The sequence below is a fragment of the Drosophila innubila genome (genome assembly GCF_004354385.1).
Source record: "Drosophila innubila isolate TH190305 chromosome 2L unlocalized genomic scaffold, UK_Dinn_1.0 4_B_2L, whole genome shotgun sequence".
NCBI lineage: Eukaryota > Metazoa > Arthropoda > Insecta > Diptera > Drosophilidae > Drosophila > Drosophila innubila.
In genome coordinates this window covers 1,867,008-1,883,411 of record NW_022995372.1, presented here as the reverse complement: position 1 = coordinate 1,883,411, position 16,404 = coordinate 1,867,008, and the positions used below count along the sequence as shown (strand labels likewise).

Genomic DNA, 16,404 nt, shown 5'->3' with positions numbered 1-16,404 from the left:
CTATCATTTTTTGACCTCTTATTTGATTCTACCAAATTTAGTGGAGTATTCTCTCTGTAAATTGTTTGTGGACATGTGCTGAAAATGCTACTAACCCACCGCTTACAATTTCACCATTGTGCAGACTTAAATCTTTGGCACGTTCTTGCGGCACTAACAAAATTCACATTTATACTTAAAGAGTGTGTGTGAGTACAAGTGAGTGTGTGTGTGAGTGTGTATATTCATTCATGTGGGCTTGGGCTTGTATTTAAATGATTTCATTAGAGACGCGCGTGCCTGAACATTTCTCGGAGTAATGCAGAGGCTGAAGCTGTGGCTTTTAGGCCATGTAACGCATTACCTTAACTCATTTATCACCAAATTTAACAGCCAGCATCAGTGTCGGCAGATGGAGATAGAACTGAGGCTGTAGTCGAGCCTAGATCTGGTCAGTTTTTGGTCTGGGGTTAAACCTTCATTTCAATTCCTTTTCCCTTTTTCCGAATGTCGTGTAATCGAGCGCTACGCAAATCGTTTTGTGTGACTTTCATACGTAAATAAGAAACGGCTGAAACGGTTGAAACGGTCTTGGCCAGGCTCAGACTCTTGGACCAAATTTTGTGCATGCGCTAGCAAAATTTGTTAATTTCATTTGCAGAGTTTGCACAAGTTTTAGCTCTGGAGCCCACGGGCAATCGCATTGTTTGCTCTTGGGCCACTTTGGTACAGTGGAAAAGTGCCTTGATTAACTTGTATTAAAAAAAAAAAAATACATTTTTCAACTCAAAAAGCGGGAACTATTAATTGATTTAAGAGCTGTAGTTCAGTGGAGAAAAAATCTTAGAATTGACCGTAGATAACGAATTCGGGTCACCATTTTTTTATATTTTTTTTGGCTCATAAAAATCGATGCACCCTAATATATATATTTGTATACTTTACTATATAAATAAATTACTATTGCTTAGAATAAAATTAGTTTTCTGTATATAATAATTTTTGTTATTTTTTTTTTTGGAAACATTGTTCATAACATTACAAATGTTGTATACTCTCAGTTTTGAGAGTTTTCTCTCCGCTGGTTTTGCTGATTTTTGTCTCTGCTAATTAAGGAAAATTATGAAATTTAAAGGCCTGTTTCAAGTTTATATAAATTTATTTTGGTTTGTTAACTAATTATTTAGAATTTATATTAATTTTAAAAACCGCAAAATAAAATTTACAGAAAAAATCAATTTTTTTCTTCACAAAACTTACATAGAAAAATTACAAATTGGCAAATTCTTTGCTACTTTAAAAAATTGTAATTTATATAAACTTATCTAGCATGCTTTCCCACTGTATTTTGGCCCATTTTCCGCCAACTTGGCGAAAACTGTTCTGTTCATTGTTTAACTTTTTGTTCTCGTATTGCGAAAACTGACTTGTAATTATGTTTGTCCTTTAATTGTGGCTCATTATGCGTGTGCTTTGATTATGCCATGCCCCAAGTGGCTCAATTAATGTATATCTCCCTCTCCGTTCCTCTCTGTGTCTCTTTCTCTCTTTACTTAGAGATACGCCCACTCATATGAATTGACCGCTCTTAACCCCCTCAACAAATTCTTAGGCATGGGCGTGTGCGTGTTTAGTGCCCACAATTTAAATGCTCAACTGTTGGCCAATTTTTTTTATGCATGTTTCTGCCTATTAAGAGAACTAACTTCTTTGTTGGCACTGGGAAATTCATTTTCATTTTCATTTGCAGCTCTTGTTTATTTAAAACATTACAACAGTTGGAAATTGAAACCTTGGCTCTTTTTCTGCCACTTTTGCCAAATACCCAAAGACAAACAGCGCAACCCTTTTGAGCTCCCTCTTAAACCCCCTTTTAACCCTCTCTTATACCCCTGTTCCACCTACCGAGCTCTTTTTTGGGTGCACACAAAAAATGAAATTGGTTGGCATTATAATTGAAAATATGTTCAATGAAAATGTTTGCCAAAATGAAAACATTGTCAGGGATAGAGAAGGAACAGAGAGACAGAGAGGAAGAGAAATGTCCAAGCTGTCTATAGGTGGCAACAGCAAATGGGCAACAGCAGCAACTCAATTATTAAGTGGACCCTCGAGGGGTGAAATGAATATAGTAAAGAAAACTGTTGCCAACTAGAAATGATTTTATTCAATTGGTGCTGCAACTCGGAGACAATTGGAAGAAAAGGAGTGAGGAGAATAAATTTTTCGATTAAACGCTAACAAGAATTTTTTTCCATTTTTCTGAAAACTAGGAAAGGCCAAAGTTAAACTCGCTCGACAGTGAGAAATAAATAGCTGATTTAAAATCTCAGCGCACATCCGGACTATTTATTGCTCTTCTAATTAGTTGTTTTTCTGATTTGATTCACTTCGAATTAAGAGAAGTTAACAAACAAATGTTGATCAAGAGTTTTTTTTCTATATATATTATTTTAGGGTCTGCCACGCTTTATTTTGTTTTTTCTATAATATAATAATATAAAAAAAATATTTATTTAAATCGAATAAATGAATTTCGACAAAACTCAAAGAATAAACTGGATTTTTAGCCCATCGTATTTTTTAATATGTAGGAGCAGTATGTATTTGTACACCCTGAAGATATTATTTTCTTGCAAATGTGTTTAAAGGCAGGGCTGGGAATACTGATTAAATTTTTTCCCGATTAAATTTATTTACTTAGTTGAATGTTCCCAGCGAAAATTTTTTTTCGCTATTATTTATTTTATAAATATTTATAAATTTATAAATTTAGTTAAGTATTCAAGCCTTATAGTATGGCATATCTTGTCAGACAAAGTGTATAAAATTTTTGTGTTAAGTAAATATTTATTTATTTGGTGAGCATGAGAAAATTTTAATAAAAAAAATTTATAATTTGATAAGCCGATTTGTTTTGGAAACAAGTGATGGAATATAGTAAGTCGCCAAGAATCACGCATTAAAAAAACCTTGTTATTTGCATAACAACCTCAATTTTTTACATTTGTTTAATGATAAGATTGATATCAAATATTTGGTAATAAGGTATTGGGCGCAATTTATTCAATAATTGTGACACAAGATAAGAAACTTATGCCTCAGCTATAAAATGCGATATAAAATGAGTAGCTCAGCTCAGTCTTTAAAGTTTCTCAGTCAATTACAGTCGCAAAAATGTTATCGAAAATATTTTGTACAATTTTCATAATTAATGCATTAATTTTAATCTCAAAAGCAACTTATATCCCTGAACGTAATGAAACGAATTCGCCACCATCAATCAGCTCTCAGTTAACCGAGTTGAAGTAAGATCATTATCCAAATATGTATTACTGAAATATTTTCAAAATATACTAAATAATTTCTTAGAGCGGAGCATGAACATCACGAAAAGTGGGTGAATGAAATTCTTAAAAAAGCTGAACTTGATAAGATATCAGATATTAAACTTTTGAGAGCAGATCTGGATCATCAGAAAAAGTTAATAGATGGACTTCTTAAGGCATCACACTTACGCAACTGCAACGAGGCCAGATCTAGTAAAGTCTACGATATTGTCATCCCCAATTTTAGTAGTCAACCCTTCTCGGTTGCCTGCGATGCGGAAACTCAGGGAGGTAATTGGACGGTCATATTGAGGCGTATGGATGGCAGTGTGAACTTCAACCGAACCTGGAATGCTTTTAAAAAGGGATTCGGAGACCTGGGAGGCGAGTTCTTTCTAGGCTTGGATAAAATACATGCAATGACTGCGGAGAGGAATCAAGAGTTGCTTGTTGTTCTTGAGGATTTCGAGGGAACTGAAAGTTTTGAGACATATGACAGTTTTGCGATCGGCGATGAAGATGAACAATATGTTTTACACAAACTTGGCAAAGCAAATGGAACCGCGGGTGATTCACTACGACTTCATTATGGCATGAAGTTTTCCTCACAAGATCGTGATAATGATATTGGAGATGGACACTGCGCCAATGATTTCAATGGCGCATGGTGGCATCAATTTTGTCACAGAAGGTACGACGAAATGAATATACTTATTTAAAGCTTTGTATATTCACGTAAATTCTTGCAGCAACTTAATGGGAAAATATAACGACACCACCGAGGGAAAAGGCGTTATTTGGCAGGACTTTAGGGGTAAGGAGTACTCCCTCAAACGAGCCGTTATGATGATCCGGCCGGGAAAGTGAATAACAAGCCCTTTCTATATCAAAAACTATTTCATTATTTCAAATTCTAAGATGCATATTTGTTGAGAATTTAGGTACAAAATAAAAACAATTGTTATTTTCTCAATATCTCGCATTCTCCAAGTGTTTATGAATATCTTGATCTCTCACTTTTCTATTTCTCTCTCGGTAGTTATTTTTCTCTTGCTCTTTCTCCATCTCTCTATTTACGAACTCTATCTTTCACTCTTTTTTTATAATTAATTCTATATTCCGCTCTCTATATCTCTCTCACTTTACCTCTTCCTATTCAGTTTCTTTTACAATTTTTTTTTTTTAGCATACAACTTGAGTTTCTTAAATTCTTTAAGGTCTTCTAATTATCTACTTGCTTTTTCCTTTACTTGTAGTTACATTTATTTATATTCCATCGAATCAATGAAAGATCAAGAGACTAACGCTATAACATGCATTTTAAGATATTATAAGATTATCATAAATATATTTTGCAGAGATGGGAATTTGTTACTAACTAATGGGAATTATTACAAATTAACCTACTAGGTCCTTAAAAATGTATTTATTGTATTTATTTTAATTTTAAGTATACAGATAGTATTAATCAGGAATCACCAAAATTTTCCACAGCTCAACTTTCCCTACGTCGAATCTTCTTCTCACAGTTTATTTATTGAAAATACCATAAAGATATATCCAATTAGAATATCTCTCTGAATCTGCTTTGATATTGCGATTTTTGCTAACTCGACTCTTTATATGATTACATTTCAAGTTCCACATTACGGCCAGCTTTGATGGTCAGCAAATCGAACCAGTGTCATTTGGCTTTTAATGAGTTCATCTCTTACCAAATTTGTTGGCCGTCAGCTGTTGTGTCCATCATAGGAAATGTTGCAAGTTCTATAAAATATTCAAAATATGCCAAAGCGCTGACATTGACAGCACGAAGAAGAGAGGGTCGATTGAGAGGTTATTGAACGACGCGTACAACGAACGTTGGTCAAACAAAGGCAAAACGCCAATAAACTTATTTGTAGACCGCACAAATTGTTGGCAAATATGCGTATAACATAAATTAGCACACAGAAGTGTGTGTGCGAGTGTGTGTGCGAGTGTGTAGTGCCCAAAAATGTATGCAACGATAAAAATTATGAGCGTTTATTTGAGTGAATTTTAGTCCACGCCAGAGCAATTGCCAATTGGCAACGGGGCGTATGAATAACGAAAACTAAGCTGCTGCTGGGCCAAAGACCTACACAGAAAGAAAATCTGAAATTGTGGATTGAAATTGTGGAATAAAATAAGTTGCAAAAGGTATTAAATGTTCGTTGTTATTGAAGTAACTTTAGTCGAAATAATAGATTAATATATATATATATATATTTTCATTTCAGCTAATATTTTCATTATCAGGCATTTTATTTATTTTAATTTATTTATGTATTAATCCACTACATTTCATTTATTCACTAAAATCAGTCAACAGAAAAACAATATTTCAAATTTATAATAAAATCTGAAAAATTTGAAATATAATATGATTAAAAGTACAATTTAAATATAATAAATAAAATTTAAATTTATAACTGAAAAGAACTTTCTTATCTTTAAAATAATTATACAATTAATTGGATTTAAGTCAAACATTTAAGGCCTTAATATTTATCTATTTTAATGGTGAATAACTGCCAGTAAGTCAGCATATAATCTTAATAATATAATTTAATAATTAGATTCAGCATTATTATTATTAGTTATACCACAAAAAATAACATGCTAAAATTTGGAATTTTAATTTAAAATTGATTAATAATATTTTTTGTGTAGTCAAGCAATTCAAATTGCTTAATAAAGTTGAAGCAGAAAGGCATCAAGAGAATTCTTAAGACTTTCCGATAAGCTTTATTTGCCTTTCACCTTTGAAAAATCTAGAAACGGCCAGATTTTTCATAAAGTCATTTTAATGGTGTTTATTAAACTTTTGAAGCCTACTCGGAGGGGCTTAAAAATGTAGGCTGAAAAGTGAGACATGGAATGGGAAGACAAGGGACTTAATTTGTCAACACCCAAAAAAAAAAAAAATAGATGATGGCATAAAATGTGAAATGTTGAGCTAACTTTTGACCTGTCCAAGTGTGTGGCAATAATGATGTTGCATGTTTAATTGGCAGTGTTTTGAGTGGACGATGAAGTGAATGAAGGGGCAAGAGAGACATGAGGGGAAGATGACTTTCATTCAGTCAGTCAGTTGATATCTGTATGTACTTTTATAAGGATTATGCGAGCCTCATTAGCGTCAATTCTCATTGCGTATGTTCTGACATTTTAGTGGCATAATTAGTTTCCTCCGTCCACTTGCCAATTTTCCCTGCCCCCTGCCACTTGCCACTTGTAACTGCCACTGTCTGTGGTGCTGCAAAATTAGCATGTGATTTGGCTGCCATTCAGGCAATTTGAAATGCCAGTTTAGTCGCAGTTACCCAAGTGCTTGGACACTCAGAAAAAGTGTCATGTTAACTTTTACATATTTGCCTCCTTACAGTGGCAAAAATTGTTAGATTGGCTAATATTAATTAATTTCCTCAAAAGTAGCAATATATATTAAATGTGTCTTTTTTTTAAATTTATTTCTTATTAATTAAAACAATTTGCATATTAATGTAATTTAAAGGGGTTTATTTAATGTCAACTAAGAGCATTTGAGCTAGTGTAACTTAAAATTTAAAGTAATAAAAGAAAGCATTTAAAATTAAAACAGAAAAAACCAATTAAATACTAAATTAAAACTGAAAATTAATATACAACATTTAAAATTAAAGCTGAAAAATATAACAAAGCAAATTAGATATTGAAAATTGTAAAGCTCTAATGATTTAAAAAATAATTGAATTTATTTAATGAACTCAATCAAGTGACAAGTTCGGTTTGTCATGGAATTCTATGGAATTATTTATGTGGAATTACAGATAATTTAAAAATGGATTCATAAATATATAAAGTTAATTTACAATTTATTTAAATAATATTTAATGTATTGGTAATCGAATATTTTAGAAAAATACAACTATATATAAAATTGTATAATTTTATTTAAAATCAGCTAATCTATGCTTTTATCCCACTGTGCTTCGATGTTTGGTATTTCACCTGTCCTCTGTGCTCTTTGTTCCCTCACTTCCTCTCTTTCACACTAGCTCTGCTGTTACTCCTCCTTTTTCTTTTCCTTCACTCTGTCTCTCTATTCTCCAGAGTGTCAGACTCATGAATGCGCTTTTTGCTTTTCCAGCATGCTTTTAATCCCGCCAGACAGTCAAGGGCGACAGCTTCAACCTCAACCCCCCCTCTCTTTTTTTATGTGTCTGTCTCTCTTTCTACACCCCAAGCATCCTCCCTGAACACAGCATGTTTCATTATGCGACTGTTTCCTCTTGGGCCACACAGAATAACACGCGACACTTTATGCTTTTGACATAAATACTCGGATCTTGAATATACCCTAATTAAAATAAAATAGATTTTCCAGTAACATATTTTAGTTATTTTTTTCAATCAATGCAAACAGTTGCGAAGCACATTAAAGCTATAAATAATTTAACATGTATGAGAAAGCTCATCGTTCGTTTTCAAAAGTTCAATAAATTATATTTTAAATCACAGAGAGAGTTTTATTTACAATAACTATTAAAAAATTGATGTTATTTCTTTGGATGTTCTTTTAACATAATAGATCATTAAAGCTTTTAATTCGACACAAGCTTTGTTTTTTTTTGAGTAACTAACTTTTAATTTTTATAAAGAGTATTAATTCATCGTTTTATTTTTCTACTTTGGCTGTTTGAATATGTTTTATTTGCTTTGCATTTCCAGCTCAGCTGTCTTTCATTTTGTCTGTCCCTCTTCTCCTCCTTCCCTCCAACCATTCTCCCCTCCTTTTCCTTCCTCTTGGAGGCTGCCTAATTTCATTTGCTTTTCCTCCGCCGCCATCAGGTAATTTATTTCACCGCTAATTTGTATAAATTCTTTTCTCAGTCGCATTAAAGCGACAACGACGAGACATCAACACAAAATGGCGGACATTTGGCTGTCAGCAGTTGGGGGGAGTCCCCTTTTTCCACCCTCACCCTCACCCTCCCCATCCCCTCACTTGTACCTTTTTATAACCTCTGTTGTTTATGTGCTTTCGCCTGACTGCAGTTGTCCTTATTCCAATTGCTGTTGTTGTTGTTGTTTCTCTTGTAATTCCTGCACCTTTATGTTTATAATTAAGTGCCTGGACTTTGACCGTTTCCTCCCCCTTCCTCTTCTGTCCCCTTCCGTTATTTAGGCTTTGTTTTTGGTGCGTTTAGTGTGCGAATTTATGACTGTTTTATGGTAGCATAAGTTTTATTAGTGCGTAATAAATCAAAGTAACTGAGTAGCGAGCTTTTAAGACTTTCATTTGGTCATTCACATTTTGTTTATTATCTTGTCAACAACTAAACTCATTCCCAAATCGCTGCTTACAATAAATTATGCGCATTGACAGAACTAATTAGTCCATATATCTATTGCTTAAAGCTGTCAAACACTGCTTTTATATCTTTTGTTAGTTTTCTTATAGTTAATTTCAAAAGTAGCGCCAAAGTAACAAATCGATAAGTTATCGACAGCTGAAGCTCATTAGCAAAGACACAAACCAACAGCGTCAACTTGCGCAACGTTAAGCTGGCAGCGCAACGCAGTTTTCGACTCACATGAAGTTGGCTGCACAGCGCAAACTGAACCAACGTGAAGTTGGCTGCGCAACGCAAAACTGAGACTCACGTAAGTTGGCTGCAATCATAAATTTGCTTCAACGTGAATGATCAAAAGTAGCAAACGGCGTGCAATTTAAATATATTTTAGCAAAATAAACTATTATACTTGGCAATTGGACTCATATGGTACGACTTATCAGATCGGAAACTATTTCCTGGGATCAACCTCTTGAGCCGGGGTGAAACAACAAAACAAACAGAGCAGAATTTAAAACAATTAAAATCGTACTATAATCATAAAATAATTACTTTATACGTTTGGTAGCAGCTGCATTTATTAATATACTGGACTCCTCATGCTAGCTTATCAAGATTCAATTTGCTTATGAGCACTTTCGCACTGTAATTTACTTACTTATATTTAGCCAGATTTATAGCGCAACAGCGGGATAATTTGCCTTTAGTTTGGTTTGCAATAAGCATTTTTATTCTGACTACACACAATGCTTGCACATATGGCAAAAGTCTCTCAAATTCTGCTCTTCCGCCAATCGATGACGATGTCGATGACGATGGCCACTGCAACACTGGGCAGACGTTGGCTAGTTAGCCAGGCAAAGGGACAACTGGAGACAAGACAAATGCGGCAGAGACACGTGTTAAGAATTCCGCACATTTCCAGTTGAAATGCCACACAGCCAGCACTTTCCAGACTCAGACTTCAGACAAAGAACGACTGAGAATTGGTCTCATGCATATGCAGAGGCGTCTGGTAAGATCAGCCCGCCCAGAGTCCCCTTTGGATACACTTACAGTAGGTACTTCAATACTCTCACGAAGTGTGTAACTCAGGGAAAGAGGCGTGGCACTTATAACAAGGTATGTGCAAATTAATTTTTGGACAATATTAAAATTATAAATAAATATATATTTTCAAAATATCAAATGTTTGTTATTTTTATAAAGTTGAAAAGTTTTAAAACTTTATAACTCATTCGATTGGCAAAAGCCAATCTGTGAGTTTGTTTAAGATATTTCCATAGAACCAAACAGAAACAAATATCGGTTCTGGTTTCGGTACTTTCGGTTAACGGTTTCGATTCCGGTATAATTCTCTGAATATACAAAAAAAAATCAATAACGCTCTTCATACTTAAGGTTAATTTGTTCCTATGGCAGCTATATGACTTAGTAATCCGATATGGACCAAATTTGTTCAAAATGTAAAATATATTGCAAAATCTACAATCTGTTGGTTTGGTTGAGATAGCTCTTAAGCTAACAAAGTTTTTTTTATACTAAGCCATTTCTCGAAGTGTGAACTTTGGCTCCGAATTTGACCTCCTTTTAATTCGAATTTCGAATTTCGCTCCTAGGTCTTAAGGCTTGAACTGTGCAGGACAAAGAATTAAAATTAAGTTGAAATTTGAATACAGTGAGGGCACAGAAAGGGTATCAATTGTTCGGCGTGCCACAGATATAATTGCATTGGTCTGCACAAATCTCATAACAAATGACTAACAACATGAGCAAGGCAGCAACGACAATCGCAGCTAGATAAACAGCAGCAGCAACAGAGACAGACGGACAGACAGACAGATAGACAGCAGAAGTAGATGCAACACTAGATGCAGATGCAGAATCAGATACATGTGCATGTATCTGGGATCGAGTGGAGTCGACTTGACTTTGTATCTGCATGTGCACAGCGGGTCGATTAAGCGAACGATGATCAAAGTGCTGCAGCTCCAGTTGAGGCAGCTATTGATTGCGTGTGGCAAATAAATGCCACAGCCCGAAAGTAGATGCAACTGGCCAACTTGCAACTGGCAACTTACCAACTTGCAACTGCCACACTGGGCGCACAGGAAGCGCCTCGATCTCAGCTTATCTCCATCTTTGTTATCTCTGCCTGCATCGCCAACAGTTGCATTGAGGGGGAGGGGGAGGGGGCAGGGGTACGAAGGAGCGGACAGCGCCAGCTTAATATTCAATTTGTGCAAACGTTTGTTAAATAAGTTCTCCCCTCTCTTCCTCCCGCTGCTCCTGCCATGTATTTGTATATTGAAAATTGGCCAAGAGACTTGGAATCTCAGCTTAACAAGGCTCAGTTGGCAGTGCACCAAGTGAATTCGCCTGGCAACTGGCAATTCCCAATTCCCAACACTGTGGCAAGGGCTACACTCAGAGAAAAGAGCCGTACTAAAATTAAGTTCGAATTAAAAATCGTAATATCCTTACTTTATACAAGTATGAATTAGTTTAAATTAGCATATAATTATTTTTACGTTAACTAGAAATTATTAGAAACTGATCACTGGTAATACTGACGGAACAAGCTTGTTACATTTTATATAAAATTCTTTAAATTAAAAAATCGAGTTTAAAAAATTCAAAATTAAGACCTTTAAATTTTAATTTTTAGACCAAGTACTTAAGCAAAGTACAGGGGCCTATTAAAAAAAGGCTTGGTAGACCCTATAAAGTATAAATATTCTTGATCAGCAGCAATAGCCGAATCGACTTAGCCATATCAGTCGACCTGACGTCTGTATAAACACCTAGATCTCAGAAACTATAAAAGCTAAAGGCACCAAACTTTGTATGGTCTCCTCTATATTGCAAGCAGATCAAGTTTGTGTTTTTTTTGATCGGACTACTATATCATATAGCTGACGAAGAACCGAGCGGTCGAAAATCAGGTTTTGCTAAGAATTTTTTTTTTTGTGTTTTGAGATATCTTAACCAAACTGACAGAAAATGAATCCCGTCCTTATTGATATCATTTATAGTAGGAAATGAAGTTTAATTTGTAGTGCTTTAAGTACAAATTACTTGATTATTTTGCTCTGTGTAGGCGCACGCAATCCACAGAATGTGGCAGGGCACGTACACCGTACAGTGCAGCTTCCGCGCCGCGCAACTTGTTGCAGGCAACACTTCATTTATTTTGATAACCATAAGATTGCGAATAAAAGAAGAAGAGAAGAGTGCAACAATAACAACTCGTAGTATCCATAATCCCAGGTCAACCCTTAGCCTGTTGCGCCTTGATTGAAATTGCAGCCGACGGCGCACAGATACATAGATACAAAGATACAGGAACAGACTCAGATGCAGATACAGATACAGATACATTCGCCACGCATTTTCATTTCGGTGGTCAGGTGTCAGATGACCGCGTTGAAGTTGACAACTGACACGACGGTCCAGGGCCATTTGGCAGCATCCCAACACAGACTTTGCTTCTGGCCTGTCTCTGTCTCTGTCTCAGTTTCTGGCTCTGGCATTGGGTTAGTTTCTGGCCAATGGCATTGACATTGCCTTGCCTAACCCAACAGCCAATTGGGCGCGGCGGCATTCGGTTTTTAAAGTCAATTAATTTAAATATGTCAAAAGTTAATACAGGCGAAAATTGACTGCGAATTATTAGGGCTACAAGAGCTTCAAAGGATAATAAAGAATGGATAAATAACAAATATAAATACTTTATTTATTATTTATTTATATACGAAGGCACAAGCAGAGCTGCCTCAAATTAATAACTAAATTTATGACTTTACATAAGTTAAGAAATACAGAATAACAATAAATTTAAAATGTAAGCCCACACAAAATTACAATCAAATTAAATATTCTTAATATTTTTACTAATAAATTGTTAAGGAAGTGTTTATTATATTAGGCAAGAATACTGTACGAATTATATCTCATTTTCGGACGTTCAGAGTTGTGCCTATAAGCATTTGAATTACTTTTTAATATGCAAATAAATAAATAAATTTGTTCAACTTACAGATAAAGAATTTTTTTGTCGCGATCATAAACTATTTGTTGGGCAATTTCCATTATTTACAAGTTATAAAATTTACATACGCCCATCTGGTCACACTGATTGCTGAGTGCTGATTGCAGCTGCTTCTTTACATTGCAGTAAATGTCATAAATCCCTAGTTCTAACTGTACTGTATACAGTTTGAACCAAGTCGAATATAGCATGTAAAAGAGAGACCCACATGAGTAGCGGGAGGTACTCGTTACATACGAGTACTTTATCGTGCCTGCCTGGCATTTGCCTTATAAGGTTTGGCTCTCAGGGCTTGCCAAATGTTGCCCAGCTGTGTCAATGGCCATTTCTTTGCTTCTTTTTTTTGTCTCTTTCCTTTTTGGCATTGTTGTTGGCCCCTTCACCCACTGACTGCAGCATTCCCCCGCCCCTCTCCCTTTCATACCCCTTCTCTGCATCAGATATCGTTGGTAATTTTTCAGTCCAGGCTGATTGTTCAGCGAGCTCGACTCTGACTTAGTTTTGTGCACGAGGTCATTGCTTGCGGTCGGACCGCCCGCTGCAGCTACAGTCAGTCTGAAAATTTTGTTGACAAAAAAAATTACACCATTTCTCTTGAAAAAAAAAATTTTTGAAATTGATTTCTATTTTATTGTTTGTTTTATTATTCTTGTCAAAGGCTTTTAGAATAATTTTCATCGAATATAAGTATTCTTAAAATTAAAAAATAAAACTATTTTGTGCATTTTTACTTAGTTAAAGCACTTTCTGTAATAACTGCCTAAAGATTGTTAAAAATATATATATAGTAAAATATTTCTTATGGTTGTCAATGGTTTTTAAAATAAACAAAAAATAATGAAATATAAATATAATTATTTTTATAACTTATAACAAAACACTTTCTTGACTAAGTGTATCTCTGTCTGCCTGTCTCTGTCTCTGTCTGTCTCGTCTATCTATCTGACTGTGACTGTCTTCAGAATGTTTGCTTACTTTTCTGGGCATTTTTATCTATTGCCGCTCACGTCGGGTCACATTAACGGGACTTTCTCAACGCTCGGGTTCTGCAATTTGATTTGCTTACCTTACCTCAACTTCCCTTTGAATTTTCGCATGCTCTCCTGCCCCAACTGTCTCCCCCTACTGCGTCTGAGACTGCGACCAGACCTGGATAAGTTCATTGCAGCGAAAAACAAACAATTAAACTCATCAAAAATGTGGCAATTGTTGTTGTCATTTTTGTTGTTGCTTACTGCATACACTTGTTGACTGAATTGGAACTTGCCACATGAATTTCCCTCCCTCTCTCCCTTCATTTCCCACAGAACATTTTGTGGTTACATATTCTTATGCAATGGAAATGTCATTAATAAATTATAGAATACCACAAGCGAATAAATTTATAGCTAACAGATAAATTACTATCTCAAAATATTATCGTATAATATTTTATAATGTACCCTACAGATTCTGTAGTTTTGTTGATTTGAAATTTTTTTTTTTTTATTATTTTTTATTTATTTTTTATATTAGAATTTATTTTAATCTCAAAAACAGTTTTGCACGTAAAATATATTTTGATTTCCATATCGAAGGTAAATTAGGGGAACTCGCAATAGATTTAAATAGTGAATATAATAATAGTTTTGAAATTTTAGATTCTTGGTATTTACTTCCTTGGCCTTATCATCATGACAGCCCTTTTAAGGGAGTACTCGTAGCCCTTAAAGTGCAGCCAATTGACGCCTTTTGCTCTGGTGTTGTCTTTATATTTGCCAGCCAAGTTGCTAAAAGGACAAAATTTTGCTACTGAAGTTACAAATAAAACATTTCATCATACCTGTAGTGACCATCCTTGTACCACCAGGCGCCCGTGTAGAGTTCGGCAGCGTTTTGAGTAAGACGATCATTATCTCGATCAAACGTAGAAAATTTCATGGTATGATGATATGAGAAAGAATCTCCAGCAGTTCCACTCGCTTTTCCCAGAGTGTGTAGGGCATATTGTTCATCCTCGTCTCCGATTGCGAATTTCTCATACTTTTCAAATGTTTCAGTTCCTTCAAAATCCTCCAGAACAACGAGTAACTCCTGGCTGTATTCTGACGTCAGGGCATGTATTTTATCCAACCCCAAAAAGAACTCTCCATTCAAATCTCCGAATCCCTTTTTGTAGGTGTTCCAGTTCCGATAAAAGTCTACACTTCCATCCATTCGACTCAATATGACAGTCCAACCTCCTCCCTGAGTTGTTGAATCACAGAACACTTTAAAGTGGTGTTTACTGTAGCTGGGAATGAGTATATTGTAGATTCCACTAGGCTTAGAATTAACAGTTGCTTCAGCACAATTACGGCCGTAAGATTTTAAATGATGTAGATTTGTTTCCTTGATTGAATCATTGGACAACTTTCCCTGACGTTCTAGCTCCGCTCTGAAAATATGTTTGGTTTTGACTTAAAGTATATTTCAAGTTAAGAAAACTCACCTTAATTCGGATAACTGGGAGCTAATCGATAAAAATGCTTTAGTCTCATTTAACTCGGAAATCGGAATAGAATCAGAAAGACTTATGTAGGTAATTATTACTAAACTTATGCAAATTATATTTAACCACATTGTTGCGATTGCTATCCACTGAAAACCGTAGAACACTAAACTGATAGACTGATTTGTATACCTTATATATATAGTAAATTCTTGAAAGGCTTATCTTTTATTAACACGCGATAAACAATATGATAACGCAAAGTTTATTATTATCTTTTCAAAATGTGCATAAGTAATATAAATGTATCAAAGAGATTTGCGAGTTTTCTGCATCAGATTTAAATTTGTGACACTTCTTCTAGATAAATATTTAAGAGTGTTCTTTGCTTTGTAAATAGATAAGAGAGCAAAATGACAAAAATTTTAAATGTCTAAGAAGTTAAAATTTAAAATAAATTTGATAAATCAAAAATTTAAACAAAAAAAATTGAAACAAGTAAAAGAAATTGGGAATAATATTAATTAAATTCCAACAATGTTTCTAACTTATAGGTATTTATGTTTTTATTATTTGACCTAGGCAGTAGGGATTGTATCTCACAGATACTTAAGTAATTTCTACAACCAACTTGAAGTGATTTTGAGTTTATTTAGATGTAGGCGCTCCGATTTGCCAACCTACTCTTAGGGTTATCAATTATCAACAGAGCAGAGTTAATTGTGGCACCTTGTGCCACATTTTGAGTAACACCTTAGCACTTAACACCTCCTTAGTTCCCGCTAACTGTTTAATTCAAAGACCTTCCTGAGATGTGTGCAACTGTGCCGCATAATAATTGTTAGCTGATTAAAATGTAAATCATTCTTTTTTTTTTTGTTTGTGCTTGCTTCACAGACAACAAATTTCAAATTGCAGAAATTCTCAGTAAATTTTGCTTTTGAAATCAACGAAATGTGGTGTGTTAAAGGGTATAGGGGGTGGTTAGGGGGTAAGTTAGAGGGGCTGGGCCAGAGTTGGTCTACGGAGTGTAACTTGTTATTTGCTGTAATTAATTTTGAAGCCAAAGTGCTAATTAATTCAGAGCTTCAGGTGAAGGCGTTGGAAGCGTAGAGCAAATTGTGCTTAACATCCGCCGGACAGCGCCAAATTGGACGCGTTGGGCAGCTGTTGTTGTTGTTATTGATGTTGTTGTTGTTGGCAGAAGCACAGAAG

At 34.9% G+C, this 16,404-nt stretch overlaps 2 protein-coding genes across 2 annotated transcripts; one reads left to right on the top strand and one right to left on the bottom strand.

Moving 5' to 3' along the window:
* Window positions 1-2,894: 2,894 nt before the first annotated feature.
* LOC117781077 (ficolin-1-like) lies at window positions 2,895-4,290 on the top strand. Its single transcript, XM_034617794.1, has 4 exons — window positions 2,895-2,919; window positions 3,218-3,287; window positions 3,352-3,999; window positions 4,058-4,290. The coding sequence occupies exons 1-4, from the start codon at window positions 2,910-2,912 to the stop codon at window positions 4,173-4,175; spliced, it is 846 nt and encodes a 281-aa protein (XP_034473685.1). The 5' UTR covers window positions 2,895-2,909; the 3' UTR covers window positions 4,176-4,290.
* A 9,977-nt stretch (window positions 4,291-14,267) lies between these two features.
* On the bottom strand, window positions 14,268-15,320 carry LOC117780925 (microfibril-associated glycoprotein 4-like). Its single transcript, XM_034617619.1, has 3 exons — window positions 15,190-15,320; window positions 14,542-15,135; window positions 14,268-14,488 (listed from the first exon to the last, which is right to left on the bottom strand). Exons 1-3 carry the CDS (start codon window positions 15,318-15,320, stop codon window positions 14,371-14,373), a joined length of 843 nt encoding a protein of 280 aa, XP_034473510.1. The 3' UTR covers window positions 14,268-14,370.
* Window positions 15,321-16,404: the final 1,084 nt, after the last annotated feature.

Bases quoted from the DNA above. Each gene is read 5' to 3' on its own strand.
- LOC117781077 (XM_034617794.1), top strand. The intron at 3,288-3,351 runs GTAAGATCATTA...ATAATTTCTTAG, and splicing joins TCTCAGTTAACCGAGTTGAA to AGCGGAGCATGAACATCACG. The intron at 4,000-4,057 runs GTACGACGAAAT...AAATTCTTGCAG, and splicing joins CATCAATTTTGTCACAGAAG to CAACTTAATGGGAAAATATA.
- LOC117780925 (XM_034617619.1), bottom strand. From the start codon at position 15,320: ATGTGGTTAAATATAATTTGCATAAGTTTAGTAATAATTACCTACATA. The intron at 15,136-15,189 runs GTGAGTTTTCTT...ACATATTTTCAG, and splicing joins TCCCAGTTATCCGAATTAAG to AGCGGAGCTAGAACGTCAGG. The intron at 14,489-14,541 runs GTATGATGAAAT...TTGTCCTTTTAG, and splicing joins TACAAGGATGGTCACTACAG to CAACTTGGCTGGCAAATATA.